Source organism: Megalobrama amblycephala, linkage group LG7, assembly GCF_018812025.1.
Source record: "Megalobrama amblycephala isolate DHTTF-2021 linkage group LG7, ASM1881202v1, whole genome shotgun sequence".
Lineage (NCBI taxonomy): Eukaryota > Metazoa > Chordata > Actinopteri > Cypriniformes > Xenocyprididae > Megalobrama > Megalobrama amblycephala.
Genome location: NC_063050.1, coordinates 527370 through 545466, shown reverse-complemented (window position 1 = coordinate 545466; position 18097 = coordinate 527370). Strand labels below are relative to the sequence as shown.

Sequence of the window (18097 nt, the reverse complement as noted above, 5' to 3'; positions counted from 1 at the left end):
ATTTTTAGTCTCTTTCACATTGGTAAGAAAAAAAAACAAGGCTGACTCTCAAAACAACGCTGACCGCTGACTCCAGAGTGTTAACCCTCTGGAGTCAGGAAATGCGTTTTGCAGGATTTTTTTCACATTGCAGCAAAACACACTTAATCCACTCGACAAGTGACACGACAGAATGTTCTACTGTAACCAACACCTCGTTCTATTTTGGATCTTTGATATATGCGTTATATTTTAAGCGTTTGTCACATGTGGTACATGTAAAAAAAGGAAATATCAATAAAAGTGAATTTGTGGTCTTGTTTCAAATACAATGATCAATATGCTTGTGTCGACTTTGCTGTAGCCTATTGTAGGGACTCGTTCGACAGACGTTACCAAATGGCTTCATCAGCCAGAGGCATGATTGAACAAAGCTTCATTTGGTCCAAAAGATCCATTTCCTGAAGTGATGACGTGACTTCTTTTAACAAAGGACTCTGTCTAAAGGACTTCTTAGCTCATCAGCAATAAACTAATCAGAACCCATCACGTGGATTTGATCACATTAAATCTATTGATTCTCTCACAAAACCCTCTTGTATTATCGGACGGAACAGGAAAATACCCATCAACGGATTTAAAGACGAATCTGTCCTATCAATACCTCCCTTGTGTTGACCGTCCATCGTGACCCGGTCACTCGTGACTCCGGTCAAAGTTTAAACTATGCTTAAGGACTCAATCTTGAATCTCAAAAGGGACAATTGTCGATTACTTAAAGTATTAACTATATACAGAATAATACATGCCATGATGTAATTACTAACATGTCTATTCAATGTATTCAATATGTGGGTTTTCTTCAAATGCATTATTGTAATCATTGTTTTAATTAGGTCAGTCTAGTAATATGTGTGTAAGAAGTGTGCCATGTTTGAGTTCTAAATGCAGAATTTATAATTCTGTGTAATTCTGTGTGAATGAAACATTGAAATTCAGTATCAGGAAAATATTAAGAAACTTTATAAAGTTGTTAATAAAACAGGAGAATGTTCTGCAGATATCACGCGATGTGATCAATAGACAATAGACGAGGCGTGTCTAATCTCCGTAGCAACGTCTCATTGGAGGATCGCTCCCTTAAAACTATGCTGTCCGAACAAGCTAATGTCAGAAGCTGGAAGCCAGAAGTCGGTCAGAAATCGCTCGAAATCGGTCAGAAGCCGGTAGCCGAAACACCGCTACTTTGACCACGGCGGAAAAGTCGCATGGGTCATTGATAACTGATTGACCGGGGCTGATTTTCCATCTAACACCCGATTTCAACCACGAGCTGCGCCGCTGATCATTCGACAGCCGTCACATCCAGACTCCGCAACCCTCTGTGAAATATCTGACCAAAGTCTCCCAAGAAGAGAGCCGCTCAAGCCAGATGCTCAGAACAGCGCACCACACCAGCCAGCAGCATCCTTCAAAGCTTCCGTGCAACCCACAGGGCTTTCCCGAGAAGACGTCACCTGAAAGACAGCCAATCCAGAACGGGATTCCGCTGTACACGAGTCACGGAACAACCCGATTACCTCAGCTGTCACAGCAAACGCAGGTACAAGCAAACTTCTCTCTCTCTTGCTGGAAACTGGTGAAACTCCTTTAAACCTAAAGAATCAAGCCAAAGCTCTGCTTTTGTGATTTTCCTCAGGTTATGAGTTAAGTTAGCACTGAACTTGGGACTTTTCATAACTCATCAACTCCGCGAATGTGTGTGCATGTATGTGTGTGTGTGTGTGTATGTGTTTAGCCTTAGTTTCCTGTAATCATTAGAAGTAGTCAATAAATCTTGTTTTGATTTTCACATATACGAGTTTCTTGTGCTGTGTATCAAATTACTGTCTTAAACTCAAAGATCAAGTTACCTCTTGCTTATAATATAATAATTACAATAATAACAATAATCATAATAAAATATTGTTACTGTTGGCCACAGAATAATATTTTATCCAGAATTGGTAAAATACTCTAACCTCAATTTTCGCTGGACGAATAATTGATGAAGTGTTAAATATTAATTCTGAATCATTTACAGTGAATCATTTACAGTTGATTCGATTCTTATTCCCTGTAACAATTAAATTGAGCTAATAAATAGGCTAAGTCCTTACATAATGGTGGAGAAAAATTTGTGCAGTTTAATCTAATTTGTGCACAAAACAAGTAACTTGTGTGATTGTATCTTTTCTTGATCCGGAAGATAGATTAGAAACAGAAACGAGCTTTTTGATTGTCATAACAATGATTGCACATAAGGCGCTGTGGATGAATGAAATCTGAACTCGAGTTGTTTGTCTGTACGTTTTGTTGTTGTTGTTGTTGTTAAAAATGAATCTAAGATTGTCTGCCAAGACAAAAGGAAAGTCGCCTGAGAGCGCACCAGGACAGAGTGAGCGTGTTCCTTGCTTTGTTCTTTAAGGCCTTAGCTATAGTGGATAATATTGCGTGTTCCAATGTTATTTCAACTAAGCTAAAATCCCTGCATGGTCACATTAGAGAGTAGCTACCTAATGTGCCGCCTATATCCGCTCATTCGTGAGATGAGATATTAATACTCTAAACACTATACGTGTCTGAGTTTGATTTGAATGGGATTATTTTGAAAATTCTTGATCAAGTATTGTTGCAGTAAATCCTGCATGTTGTTGCGTGTCCAGAAACTGACACGAACGATTCAGATCGCCGAGATCTCAGTAATGTTACTATTATTAATTGCAGAAAAATCTGTGGATTAATGTGCCTCACTCTAACGTGTGGGGGTTGTTCAGCTCGGAAACATGAGAAGCTGAATGGTTCATTGTCATTGAGAACTGCGCCGTCAGTTCAATGATTAATGTGATTTTTGTATGTTCGTTATCTGTGTGCAAAGAGTATAGAACAAGCGTACTCTTTTGTTGTGCGTCACGGTCACCACGACAGTGACAGCTGTAACCCGGAAGCCCTAAGAAACCTTTCCCGGGGTAACCTTTAAGTGCGCATGCGCAGTCTGCCAGCGCCATATTCAACTGTGTGTAAACAAAGCTTAGCACAAGCTGAGCTAGCTAAATCTAGCACGGTTGCATTACAGTCTATGTAAAGCTAGTAGCATTGCTAAAGGGCTAGTGGCTAGCATAGCATTTTGTGGTCTGAATGCAATGTTGCAATGTTGGAATGACTTTCTTACTGAACTTTAATTCACTCTAGTGCTTTCACCTCCCTCTCTGTCTAACTTACACATCTTATCTTTTCTCATCTCCTCCCATTTGAGAGAACGTGACAAATGTTAAATTTAATAAACCTGGTTTTTAATATCATTTGTTTGAGAGTTCTCTCTCCTAAATTTACTCTTGTCAGTTAAACACTGTTTTGTTTTAGTAGCAATCGTCCTAATTACTTTTAATGACATTTTATGTTATTTGTAATTGCTCTTATTGATTTTAATGACATCTGGGAATATGAATTTTTGATTGGAAACTTTAATTCGATTTCAATTTTAATTGAAAATCAAGTTCATAATCAATTTCAGTTTAGCTTTCATATGGTATGGATATTTGTGGATTAATTTAATGGTAGTTGCTTACAAACATCTGGCAATTTTAATCATTAACTAATCATTATTGCTTTGAAATTTTAATTTCATTAGTCATTAATTAGGATTTGGGCTTCCCTAATTCAGATGATACTTGATTGATTAATTTGATTATAATTGCTCTCAATGTTTAATGCTGAACCCATTACAATTTTAATTCACAACTTCCAAATTTGAATTCAAAATTTCATTTAAAATAAAGTTTAGTCTCAGACTTTCACTCCCTCAGTCTTTGATTTAATTCATTTATTTAAAGGAAAATTTTGGGGTCTCCCTCAATACTTGGGTCAGTTGACTTCTCCTGCTAGCGCAGTAAGCCAACCCCCTAGGTGTAGCGACTCCCTAGCGCCACCACTCTGTCAACCCTGTAATTTTTCCAAATTTTGGGAGCAAAACTTCACTCTCTTTCTTCTTCTTCTCTCTCTCTCTCTCTCTCTCTCTCTCTCTCTCTAAGATTGTCTCTTAGACACTTAAGATTGTCTCTCTCTCTCTCTCTTTCTCTCTCTCTCTCTCTCTCTCTCTCTCTCTCTCTCTCTCTCTCAGCTGTCCTCTTCTGGTTTGACTACTGCTGCTGGTTTTTGGATTTGTACCTGTGAAAGTCATAAAAGCAGAGTGTTTGAGAAATATTTAACAAATATTTGGGAAACGGAACACTTCTTTTAAAATAGTATGACACTCACTTTACCTTCCCTCCTCATCCTGTTATCCTACCCAGCCTAGGCTCGAGCAGGTCGACAAGGAGACTGGTAGGCGTCCATAAACCCTGAGCACGCGTCTAGAAGCGCTTTAAGTGGTGCATGGTTGTCAATCCTACTAGCTGAGAAACCAATACTGTCATTGTTATTGTTTTTCTTTCGCCCCGAAGGGAATTTTAATAACAATCACAGTCCTGGTACTTTGAAATCCTTTTCAAAACCCCTGTCTAGAACCATCCTTCTAAAATTAAATTTTACAAAACTCATTCTGCAAACAGTGTTAAAGACAAAACTTCATTTTATAGGGAAACTGGAAGCACCCCATTATTATTCTGCTTTTTGCTAAATGCTATTCTGTTTGTTTCGTGCTCTTCTTTTCTTCTGCTGTTCTCTAGCTGTGCTATCTGTGTGTGCTTACTGATTCTTTTCGCAGAGACTCCGAGTTAGAAGCACATCCACGAGAGGACCACAGTCGAGAACCAGTCTTACCTGCACATTTACACACTCATTACTCATTCCCATTAACTCACAGTTGACATTGCACACTTACACCTTTGATTTGCCCTGCTGGTTTGTTTTGTTTTGTTGTGTTTTGTTTTGTTCTTTTCTTCAAGGTCTGTGTCAGTTTCGGGTTTAGATCTCCCTCGCGGTGCCAAACATGTCTCGCACAACAGACCCTGCTGGACACTGGAAGGATCTGGAGACCTGGCTAAGTGTTGTAACAGACAGCCTCCTACCTAAGGCCGCTGAAACACTAAAGCATCAGACACAGGACCAGCTGGATGACAACATAGCAAGCCTCATGAAACAGGACCCAAGCCAGAGCTACAGTCACAAAGAACTAGCCAAGATCACCGGCTCCTTAAGCCACACACTCATCGCCACCCTCAAACTGAGCGACAGGCAAGCCGCCCATCGCCAGCAGGAGCTGACACATGCACAACGACGCATCGAACAGCTGGAGCTGGAGGCTCAGGAACGACGAGAAGGGCCTGATGAAGTGGAACAAGGCGCAAAAGAGGAGATCAACAGGCTAAAAGAGACCCTAGCAGCTACTACGCAAGAAATGGAACGAGGCAGAGCAGACTACGCTGACCTCTCCGACAAGCTACAGTACGCAGAACAGCTACTGGAAAAAGCAAAGGCTGACTTCAGAGACAAGAACAGCCGAATTAAAGCTCTCGAAACTCACCTGAATGAGTCAAGAAATGAGGTCAGCCGCCTAAAACAACAGCTTGACTACATCAAAGAAGAGTCTGACAGTATTAAAGAGGAACTCAAGCATGCATATGAATTGCGCTGTGAGCCGTCAAGAACACGTCGGACACCGACTTCACCTTTGCCAAGCAGGACCGGCTCCCCTGTTCCTGGACTGGCACATGATCAGAAGGGGGCAGTGCCAAAACAGTCACCTGCTCCCTCCGAAGAATCCTACCTCCCCACTAAGCTAAAAGAACGTGCTCCAGCCAGCCACAGATCATCTCATGGCTTGGACCTCAGAGACCTTGACAAGCTTGCTAGAAACATTGGCAAATTCACTCCAAATGTGCCAGGTAGTCCAAATGTTCAGAGTTATCTGCAAGATATTGACTTCCATCTGGAAATGAGACCCAATGTCACTGACAAAGATAGACTTTATTTGCTCAGAGCCACATCCAGCTCTGAAGTGCGCAGCTTCCTGGACCGGCAGCCTGCCCACACAAAGACTGATTACCACCTGCTCCGAGAAGCTCTCATCAGAGAGTTTGCCGACCCTGAGTCAGAACGAGGACTAGTGGCTGCCCTGGAAACAAAACAAGGTCGTCACGAAACTCCTCAAGTCTTCTATAGCCGACTAAGGCTAGCATACTTCGGGTCTCGCAACGAACAGAACATGGAGGAGGAATTGAACTTCAAAACTCTCTTCCTGAGAAACCTCCATCCTGGGGTGAGCCACCATCTCGGCGTCCTTGCCTGTCCACGCACAATGAGTGCTCAACAGTTAAGAGACTTGGCGCACAAAGCCTACTGTAAACAGAAGATGGCCTTAGAAAAGGGCACCAAAACCACCACAGTTCTTGACTTCAACACACAGAGTCAAGGGCTGGCCCTAGAGGGCACCCAGCGTCAAGACCTTGCCAAGCCGACACCCAAAGAGTGGAATGCATCTTCGTCCAACAGAGAGTGGGACTCCCACACTGGTACTCGACCTAAACAGAGAGACAACCGCTGGGATGGACCACGTGGACGACAACGCTCACCTGGACGTCACTGGGAAAATTCATGGAACCAATCAAGACCTCATGAGAGTCATTGGGAGAAAACCTGGAATCAGCCAAGCTCATTTGGAAACCCCAGAGGAAAAAGCTCATGGGAATCCAAGGGAAAACGACAAACACACCCTGGAGCAACCAGCCCAAGGAATCGACGAAAAAACTCACAAAGATTCCAAGCTGACAGAGCTCAAAATGAATCCATACCAGAACAAAAGACTTCATCTTGTTTCGACTCTCAAGAGCTGATGAAAATGATGATGAAAGAGTTCTTCCAACGAAAGGAGGATGACCGGAAGTGGGAAGAGAAAGCGAAACCAGATTCATCCTGACTAGCGGCCGGACGAGATGGCAGCGACCACCTGACTCAACATACCCCAGAGAACAGCACCTCATCTCTCTCTCAGAGAACCACAAGCACCATAACTTCAAACGGACAAGAAGTCCCACCTGAACATCCTGCAAAACAGTCAGAAACTGATCCAACACCTGATGGGTCAGATCACAGCAGCATCCAACAAAGACCTGCTGTGGAAACCACTCCAGTTCCTGAAAGTGCTGTCTTGGTCGTCTGCCACTCCTCCGAAGAAAACGAAATAAATGCTGACATCCTACCTCTCTCATCCCAAACTCCAGTCCCCCAACTCCTAGGTGATCTCATTGAGAAAGGTATCGCAAGAAAGTTTTACCTCTCCATTATCATCGAACAACACATCAAGGTCGAAGCCCTCCTCGACACTGGAGCTGACATCACCCTAATGTCAACAGAACTCCTTGAAGAAGTCCAAAACAGAACAAAGAGGTCTAACGGAACCTTCAAACTTCAAAGGTGTGAGCTGAACCTCCAAGCATATTCCCACACAGGCCTACAACTAAAACATGTGGCCCCAATTCACCTAACAGTGGGACCAATGAACCTTGTTCACCCAGTATACGTCTCACCACTCAACACATATCCTCTCCTCATTGGGAAAGACCTGCTTAACCGCTTTGAACCCTTAATAGACTTCAAACACCTGAAGATATGGACACAAGTCCGTGAGCCTCTGCCCCTCCAGTCAGTAAACCTGAACGAATTGCAGTGTCAAGCCACAGACACCGCCCCCCATCCACTGACTGACGATGCAAGTTCAAAGTCAAGAGCAAGTTCCACTTCAAGCAACAAGAACCAAGACCCATTCCTCTGCTCACTGCAAGCGTCAGACTCAGGTTCCCTCCGAATCATGACTGCCATAAATGTCCAAGACACATCAGTGCCTGATGCAGCATTAGCCCTGTGGGCTGAAAACTCAGCTATCAGCCTGAAGCTCTTCAGAACATTGAAGCAGACAAATCAGAGCATACCACACGTCTCGAAGCATAGCCGCTTCCCTCTCAATCCATGTTCAACAACTATGGCTACCTCCAAGATCGTCTGTGCTGCAGACATACGATGGAATGACAGACTCTTGAGTCACTACTTCCTGGTTGTCCCCAACCTGCCTCATGACATCTACATAGGAGCAGACATCATGGTCCGTCTCAACGCCTGCGTTGACACCGTGAATGACGTCATATGGGCTCCCTTGTCACACCAATTGACATCTTCAGTCAACCTCAAGAATCTTCGATCTGGGCAAACAATACCAGATGCATGCGCCATGATCAACGAGCAAGAAGCCACAATCCCCGCTTACAGCAAGAGTGTCAGTGTCCGCCTCAACATGCGACCTGGCCAGACCCTTAACAGTAAGCTAGGCTTCTTCCAACCTTCCAGGACCTGCCTAAAACTAGGACTGACCTTGGAAGCCACACCTCTCATAGAAGTGTCATCTCGTGCTGTGTATGTGTTGTTCAACAACTGTACGGCCAAAGACATCAATGTGCCAAAAGCCAGTCACCTGGGATGGCTCATCAACCAGGCGTTCCATGACTTTGAACTGACAGTTCCTGTCATCGGCCACATACCAGCTGAACTAATGTCAGATGTCAGAAGCCGATCAGAACTTACAGATGACACTCACCTCGCTGTCTACGCTGTGTCAACACAGACTGCAACAGAGTCACCTGTAGAACTGACTGTCAAGGCCCACAGTCCCTCGAATGACTCAGAGGAACCCTATGCTGGGTTCAATGCACAAGTCCAACAAATCCTGAGCGAGGCGGATGCCCTCCACAGTGAAATGGATCGCCAAGGACTTAAAGAAGTTCTGTGCAAATACAAGGACTCCTTCGCAAAGGATTTCCCTGGACTGTGGCCTGACTGATATCCACATGGTGCGCATCCCAACTCACCCAAATGCGCCACCGACATTTGTGCGGCAGTACAAGATTCCGATAGCATCATACGAATCAGTGCAAGATATCATTGACTCCATGCTACAAAAGGGGGTCATCCGACCCTGCAACAGCACCTACTCCGCCCCGATATGGCCAGTCCTAAAGCCAAACGGCAAATGGCGGCCCACCATTGACTATCGCAAATTGAACCAGCAAGTTCCCTTATCGCGATGGCCTATGACTCAATTGGACCAAGAGATTCCCAAAATCAAAGGCTCCACGATCCTATCCACACTGGACGTCGCCTCAGGATTTTGGACAATCCCTGTCCACCCTGATGACCAACACAAGTTGGCATTCACCTTTGGCAATCGACAATTCACCTTCACAAGATGCCCCTTCGGCTATGCCAACTCCCCAGCTGAATTCAACATCTTTCTGAACAAAGCTTGCCCCGATGCCAGAGCCAGAGGCAACCTCATTTATGTTGACGATATCCTTATGAAAAGCAACAATGTGGCAGACCACCTCAAAGAAATTGACCATGTCCTGAACCAGCTGACAACAGCAGGAGCGAAAATTGCCCTCCACAAAGGACAATGGTGTAAAACCAAGGTAAATTATGTTGGCTTGCTCGTCGGACGAGGCGGCATTGAACCGCAGTCCAGCCGTACACAAGCAATACAAAACATAAAGACGCCCACTAACATCTCTGAGCTACGAAGTTTTCTGGGAGTGTGCAACTACTCACGACAGTTCATCGAGAACTATGCTGACATCGCACGACCACTGACTTCCCTCCTGAAGAAGGACGAACCCTTTGTTTGGTCGGAAGCCCAGGACACAGCCATGAGCGAGCTCAAACAACGCCTGTGCTCGGCCCCATGCCTGGCCTACCCCGACCCAGGAAAAGAATTCTATCTGGAAGCTGGATTCTCCAATCATTGCCTCAGTGCAGGTCTGTACCAGCTCCACGACAAAGACAAACGGGTGGTCGCTTATGCCAGCAAAACCTTGCTTCCCCCAGAATGCAAATACTCAGAATGCGAAAAAGCCTTGCTTTGCACTGTATGGGCCATTCAGCGTTTCTCCAACTACATCGGAGCTCAGAAGGTTATCATTGAAACGTGTCACCAACCAGTGACCTTCCTCAACAGCCAACGAATCAGGGATGGCGTGGTAACCAACGCCCGCATAGCTACATGGTTAATGACGCTCCAAGGACGAGACGTCGAGGCAAGATATGCCCAAAACCACAAATCCTCACTGGGAAACGGGCTAGCAGCCTGTCAGACCTGTTCAACAGACACGCTGAATACCTCAGCAGAAGCCAAAGAACCGGTACCACCGCAACTGACAAACCATAGGTACTTCGAGGAGAATGTGTGTGAAGGCATGCCCACAGCATATGTCGATGGTTGCTCCTACAATCAACAAGGCAACTTGAAAGCGGGAGCAGGCGTGGTCTGGCTCAACAATGACCCTTGCCCACCACAACAGTTCAAGTTAGGCCCTCACTCATCTCAATATGCAGAGATAGCAGCCATCCTCATCACCCTACAACTGGCCGCCTCCCACAACATCAAAGAACTCCTGATATGTACTGACTCGAACTATGCCCGTCTAAGTTTCACATGCCATCTAGCCGGATGGAAACAGAACGGATTCAAGACAGCTAACAACAAGCCTGTCAAACATCAGGAACTTTTCCAAGCATGCGATGCCATTGTCACCACACATGACATGATCATCTACTGGAAAAAGGTCCGCGGTCATTCACGCCAACCAGGGCAAGACAAAGATCTCAATGACCAAACCGATGCCCTTGCCAAAGCAGGTGCATCACATGGAGAGCCTTGGAAATTCCCATCCCTCCCACCCAACCCTTCAGTTGCAGCCATAACCCGCCGCCAGCACGCCGTTGGCGCGCAAACCCCCGCCTCCTCCCATGTTGACCTCTCACCTCAGTTCACTGCTGATGATCTCCTCACCCTCCAAGCATCGGAACCCATGCTGCAAACCATTGTCGCTCACATTTCCGACCCGATAACTCATCCCATTTCCACCTCCGACCTATCCAAGTCCTCTGATCTCCGCCACCTTCACTCAATCAAGCACATGCTGCATCTCAAGGACGGCGTTCTCACATATGTCCCTGAGCCCCTAACTGCGCCAAAGCTTGTAGTTCCTCAGAGCCAAAGGGGGATAATGCTGACACACGCCCACGATGCACCATGCGCTGGACACCATGGCGCCAAGGCCACCTATGAAACGCTCAAACAAGTAGCATATTGGCCTGGCATGAAGCAAGATGTGACGGAATACGTAAAAGGATGCCTGGTGTGTTGCCAGTTCCAACCGGCAAACCCAAACCACAGAGCACCACTACAACAGAAAGGAATGACCTTCCCATGGTCGGACCTCCAAATAGATTGGGTAGGACCCCTGCCACGGTCAACACGGGGTAACAAATACTTCCTCACCGTGGTTTGCGAATTCACAAAGTGGGTAGAGTGTCTCCCAGCTCCCAACGATACAGCAGAAACAACAGCCTGCCTGTTAATGAACCACATCTTCTCAAGATTTGGACTGCCTCTAAGAGTCAACTCTGACCGAGGAACCCACTTCACCGCTGAGGTTATGCAGGATGTATGGAAACTCCTGGGCATACAGGCCAAACTTCACATAAGCCATCATCCAATTTCCTCAGGGCAGGTTGAACGGGCCAACAAGACAGTGGCAAGCATGTTGAAGAAGTATGTGTCCGCCAACCAAAAGGATTGGGATATCAAGCTCCCTCTGGTACTGATGGCCCTCAGGGCCACCCCTCACCGGTCTACCGGAGTAGCCCCATTCGAAATGATGACAGGGCGACAAATGACACTACCACTACACCTGCTGTACCAACCTGGTGACATGAACCTCGTCACCGCCTACACCACTCACCAGTATCTGGAAGAGTTGCATCAGCACCTGAGAGCGACTTTCGCCTTCGCACAACAAAACCTCCAAAGAAGCGCGGAAGGACGTAAAGCCTACTACGACAAAAGGGCCGCTTACCAAGAACTCGATGTCGGAGACAAAGTGTGGTACTACAGCTTTGCCCAGCCAAGGCAGAAAGCTCCCCATCGCCTGTCAAAGAAATTCCTACCTCACTGGACAGGACCACATGAGATTGTGGACAAGCTCTCGCCTGTCGCCTACCGAATCAAAATCAGACAAGGCCGCAACGAGCCTGTCCTTCGATGGGTCCATCGAAACCAGATAAAGAGGCACCAAGGTTCCAACCGACAGGAAAAGGGGGAGGTTCAAACCCACTGACACAGACCGACAATCCCCTACTCTATACCCCACTAATGACTCTGTCATTTTAGGGAAAGTTTTTTTATTTTTTTTATTTTTCTGGTTTTGTTTTACATAACACTTACACATGCTCCTCCACAGCACTGCTAGGAACAACCTCTAGTAGAAAGGAGTCGCTTCACACATGACACTCACTTTGCTCTAGTAAACTCAGTGTCCTTGTGTCTCTTTGTGTTTTCTTGTCTCTCTCCTCATGCTTTCTTTTTCCTCTTTTACTATCATTAGTCTTCCTCCTCAGCTTGCCCATTATCGATTCAAATAATATTTACCGGCTCAAAGACGTTGTGAATGTTTGATTTTGGCAAGGGAACACCTATGTCAAAATACACACTCCTGAGGTCGTGACGTACCACGATAACAACGAACAGTTGTACCTAGCCCCAAACCTAAAAATGTGTACGCTCACTAAAGACATTCATTACCTTTACCCGAGTAAACCATTCGTCCGCGACAATACCAAGGGCATCTGCAGCCTAGAATCAATTAGACCCGACACTAGCTGCCACACGCATTATCCGGCCTAAACTCTCTGGATCAATGTCCCTAAGGGCTCGATCCTCCATATTGACAATCTTGCAGTGTATCACGACGATGAGTACCAGACTGAACTCGAAATCTGATCGTACTTCAAACAGCATTCCTTTGTCCTCGAACCAGAATTGGAAGAAAGGATCAGGGAGGAAGGAACACAACTTATTGATCTGACTCCTGTTGATACAGCCTTAGAAGCTATAGCTCGCCTTCCGCCCACTGGCGTGTCATTCATTCGGTCTTGGTCTGCTGCTGACACAGCACTTTGCATCTCTACTGTTGTAGGATATATTGTGACCTTGACACTGGCCTTCATCCTGCACAAGCGAATGAATGCCGTGCAAGAGTCTTTTGATAGATGCACGTCGGGCGTCCCGCGCATTTTCCGACGTGATAGAACTGACCAAGAACCTGAACCCGAGAACTCAACCAACCTGATTGAAATTACGCCTCTACCTCCTCGTCGAACCACTGACAATTAGATTAGTCGAAACCACCCAATCACAACTGATCTTAAACAGTACGCCCCTATGTTAGTTGAAGTGTTCCTAACCCGTTTACTCCAAGATACCCAAGTCCTTCACCAGGATTCAGCCAAGTGAGGGAAGCGTTGTTTGTGTTTTGTGTTTGTATGTTCTCTCTCTCTGCCTCTTGTTCCAGTGCCTGCCGACGTTCGCACCAGGAACCTCGCCAAGCAAAAGGGGGACTCTGTAGGGACTCGTTCGACAGACGTTACCAAATGGCTTCATCAGCCAGAGGCATGATTGAACAAAGCTTCATTTGGTCCAAAAGATCCATTTCCTGAAGTGATGACGTGACTTCTTTTAACAAAGGACTCTGTCTAAAGGACTTCTTAGCTCATCAGCAATAAACTAATCAGAACCCATCACGTGGATTTGATCACATTAAATCTATTGATTCTCTCACAAAACCCTCTTGTATTATCGGACGGAACAGGAAAATACCCATCAACGGATTTAAAGACGAATCTGTCCTATCAATACCTCCCTTGTGTTGACCGTCCATCGTGACCCGGTCACTCGTGACTCCGGTCAAAGTTTAAACTATGCTTAAGGACTCAATCTTGAATCTCAAAAGGGACAATTGTCGATTACTTAAAGTATTAACTATATACAGAATAATACATGCCATGATGTAATTACTAACATGTCTATTCAATGTATTCAATATGTGGGTTTTCTTCAAATGCATTATTGTAATCATTGTTTTAATTAGGTCAGTCTAGTAATATGTGTGTAAGAAGTGTGCCATGTTTGAGTTCTAAATGCAGAATTTATAATTCTGTGTAATTCTGTGTGAATGAAACATTGAAATTCAGTATCAGGAAAATATTAAGAAACTTTATAAAGTTGTTAATAAAACAGGAGAATGTTCTGCAGATATCACGCGATGTGATCAATAGACAATAGACGAGGCGTGTCTAATCTCCGTAGCAACGTCTCATTGGAGGATCGCTCCCTTAAAACTATGCTGTCCGAACAAGCTAATGTCAGAAGCTGGAAGCCAGAAGTCGGTCAGAAATCGCTCGAAATCGGTCAGAAGCCGGTAGCCGAAACACCGCTACTTTGACCACGGCGGAAAAGTCGCATGGGTCATTGATAACTGATTGACCGGGGCTGATTTTCCATCTAACACCCGATTTCAACCACGAGCTGCGCCGCTGATCATTCGACAGCCGTCACATCCAGACTCCGCAACCCTCTGTGAAATATCTGACCAAAGTCTCCCAAGAAGAGAGCCGCTCAAGCCAGATGCTCAGAACAGCGCACCACACCAGCCAGCAGCATCCTTCAAAGCTTCCGCGCAACCCACAGGGCTTTCCCGAGAAGACGTCACCTGAAAGACAGCCAATCCAGAACGGGATTCCGCTGTACACGAGTCACGGAACAACCCGATTACCTCAGCTGTCACAGCAAACGCAGGTACAAGCAAACTTCTCTCTCTCTTGCTGGAAACTGGTGAAACTCCTTTAAACCTAAAGAATCAAGCCAAAGCTCTGCTTTTGTGATTTTCCTCAGGTTATGAGTTAAGTTAGCACTGAACTTGGGACTTTTCATAACTCATCAACTCCGCGAATGTGTGTGCATGTATGTGTGTGTGTGTGTGTATGTGTTTAGCCTTAGTTTCCTGTAATCATTAGAAGTAGTCAATAAATCTTGTTTTGATTTTCACATATACGAGTTTCTTGTGCTGTGTATCAAATTACTGTCTTAAACTCAAAGATCAAGTTACCTCTTGCTTATAATATAATAATTACAATAATAACAATAATCATAATAAAATATTGTTACTGTTGGCCACAGAATAATATTTTATCCAGAATTGGTAAAATACTCTAACCTCAATTTTCGCTGGACGAATAATTGATGAAGTGTTAAATATTAATTCTGAATCATTTACAGTGAATCATTTACAGTTGATTCGATTCTTATTCCCTGTAACAATTAAATTGAGCTAATAAATAGGCTAAGTCCTTACACTATATGTGCGCTGGTTCCTTTCTGTGTTCTGAGCGGTGTCCGAATCTCAATCGAACACAAGCCCATTCATTCAAATGATTAATAATGGGAAATAACAAGTGACTCCCTGTTATCAGATCTGTTGAAGATGTTACTGTTCATGTTTGCCAACCAAGGACATTTTACAAATCCAGACCAGACGATGTTCTACGGCCATGTCCAGAATAAAGAGTAGCCTATCCATGTCACACAGTTCTGTTAGTGTGATTATATGACTTAACCCATGATATAAGATTTTGGACATATACCCATCCAAGTCATTCATCACAAACAGTATCAACATCAGTAGGCTACACTTCTTGTATTTCAAGCACTCCACAAGGTGTCACTGTGGCCTCAACGCTTCGCCCTCGCCTACTCTGAGCTCAATTGCTATGTCTGAGGTAAACCACGCACTCCTCATTACCCTACGGACAAAGGAATGTAAAAGTACATAAATGTAAAAGTAAAGAAATGTAGAAATAAAGAAATGAAGAAATGAATAAATGTGGAAATGTGGAAATAAATAAATAAATAATTATTTATTTTTGTTTATTTGCTTTTCTATGTATATTTTTTATATATTTATTTATTTTTGATTTTTTACATTTCTTTGTATATTTATTTATTTATTTTTAATATTGGCAGACTTGGTATTCCATACTATACTAGCATTGTGCAAATATGTATACCTGACAGTTTGGTAGTTCTTAGTTTTATTATTAGTTTATTATTTACTTCTAGGAAGGATTAATTTCTATTCTGTGCTTTTTTCTATTAGAATTCTAAAATATTAGCTCTAAATTTAATTCTATTGTGTTCTGTTACCTTTTCTCACCCTAATGGCATTGAAAACCTGTATGACTTTAGTTAACACAAAAGGTTTGGAACATCAGACTAAACCATTGATCATTGCTTAAGTTTCTGTCACAGAAAGGATTATGTGTTTTTCTTTTTCTTTTCGTCTTTTTTTTTTTGTGTGTGCATGTGTCTAATTTAAAAAAATAAATATGAATCATGTTTGTGTTTTATAGTGTGGATCATTGTGGAGAGTTCAGAAGTACAGCAGAAGTACACAAATGTAGGTCTGCACACAATCATTTAGTGATTTGATGTTGATTTGTCTCATTTAGTGAAATGTTTCTCTCTTCTTGTGTTCAGATGCCTATGATCTCACACTGGATCCAAACACAGCAAACACTCAACTCATTCTGTCTGATGGGAACAGGAAGGTGACGGGTGTGTTGAAGAATCGGACATATCCTGATCATCCAGAGAGATTTGATGATGTTCCTCAGGTTCTGTGTGGAGAGAGTCTCACTGGACGCTGTTACTGGGAGATTGAATGGAGCGGACATGCTGAAATATCAGTGACATATAAAGGAATCAGCAGGAAAGGATGGAGTGATGACTGTGTGTTTGGATTAAATGACAAATCCTGGAGTCTGAACTGCTCTAATAACAGATTCTCTGTCCGTCACAATAAGAACAGCACTTATTTACCTGCGATCAGTTCATCCTCTAATAGAGTAGGAGTGTATGTGGACGTGTCGGCCGGCACTCTGTCCTTCTACAGCGTCTCTGACACACACACACTCACACACTTACACACATTCAACACCACTTTCACTGAACCCCTCTATGCTGGATTTACAGTTCATTATAACTCCTCAGTGTGTCTGTGTGACATTAAACAACCTCCTGTGCGAAACGCCAATGATACACACACAACCGGGTGAGTGTGATTAATAGTTCAATGTTCCGCAAAAAACATCCAAGATAATATTATATCATCATATAGTCTTGATACTCACAATTTTACAAAAAAAATTGGCCAACTTTCTGTAAATTAAGTGTATTGATCTTACTGAAAGCTTATTGATAGAAAAATAGAGTTCATGTAGTCTAGTTAAACAAAAAAAAATAAATAAAAGATTTCAGTTGCATCATGTACTTGCTACTTTCTGTCTTAACTTTGTAACCTGTCTGTGCATAAAACACTATCTCTTTCATTCTGCCTCTGTCTGCGATACAGGTTCTCCTGCACCAATGATCTTCAAAAGACTCCTACCAAAGAGGAGGATCAAAAGAACATCTCCACTGCAACAACTGAGAAAGACAAACTGCGTCTGAATAGTGAAGCAGATAAAGCTACATTTTATGATAAATACTGGTCAGATCTCATTCAGAGAGTTAACAATATTAAGATCATTGCAGATAAGCTGCTTCATCAGGAAATAATTAATAAGGAACAGTATTCCCGAATCACACATGAGCGTTCAACCAGTCAGGAGAGCATGAGAGAGATCTGTGACATTATAAACACAGGGAAAATTGGATATGTGAAAGCTAAATTCATCTCAATTCTTCAGGAAGTGGAGCGTTGCCTTTTAGAACACTGGTTTGATTAAACACCATGAGCTCAAGGTGCATGAATTTAAAACTGCTGAAGATAAACTGAAGACTTTTCTAGTGAGTTAAACATATTGCTTTATTCAAATGACCAAAATATACATAGCAGCTATGACTATCTTCCAAAATATTAATTCATGCTAACATTATGAAGAAATCTCAAATGTCAAATCAAATTTAATTCAAAATGTATTTACAGGTCCTTCTCAAAAAATTAGCATATTGTGATAAAAGTTCATTATTTTCCATAATGTAATGATAAAAATTAAACTTTCATATATTTTAGATTCATTGCTGAAATATTTCAGGTCTTTTATTGTTTTAATACTGATGATTTTGGCACACAGCTCATGAAAACCCAAAATTCCTATTTCAAAAAATTAGCATATCATGAAAAGGTTCTCTAAAAGAGCTATTAACCTAATCATCTGAATCAACTAATTAACTTTAAACACCTGCAAAAGATTCCTG

General features: G+C 43.3%; 1 protein-coding gene across 1 annotated transcript in view; it reads left to right on the top strand.

Moving 5' to 3' along the window:
* The window catches only part of LOC125271502, a 41729-nt gene extending 24104 nt beyond the window's left edge, over positions 1–17625 (top strand). The window contains exons 4-6 of the mRNA XM_048195541.1: positions 16249–16295; positions 16376–16949; positions 17250–17625. Of these exons, the coding sequence (XP_048051498.1) occupies positions 16249–16295; positions 16376–16949; positions 17250–17625 (997 nt within the window). The remainder of the gene's footprint in view (positions 1–16248; positions 16296–16375; positions 16950–17249) is intronic.
* Positions 17626–18097: the final 472 nt, after the last annotated feature.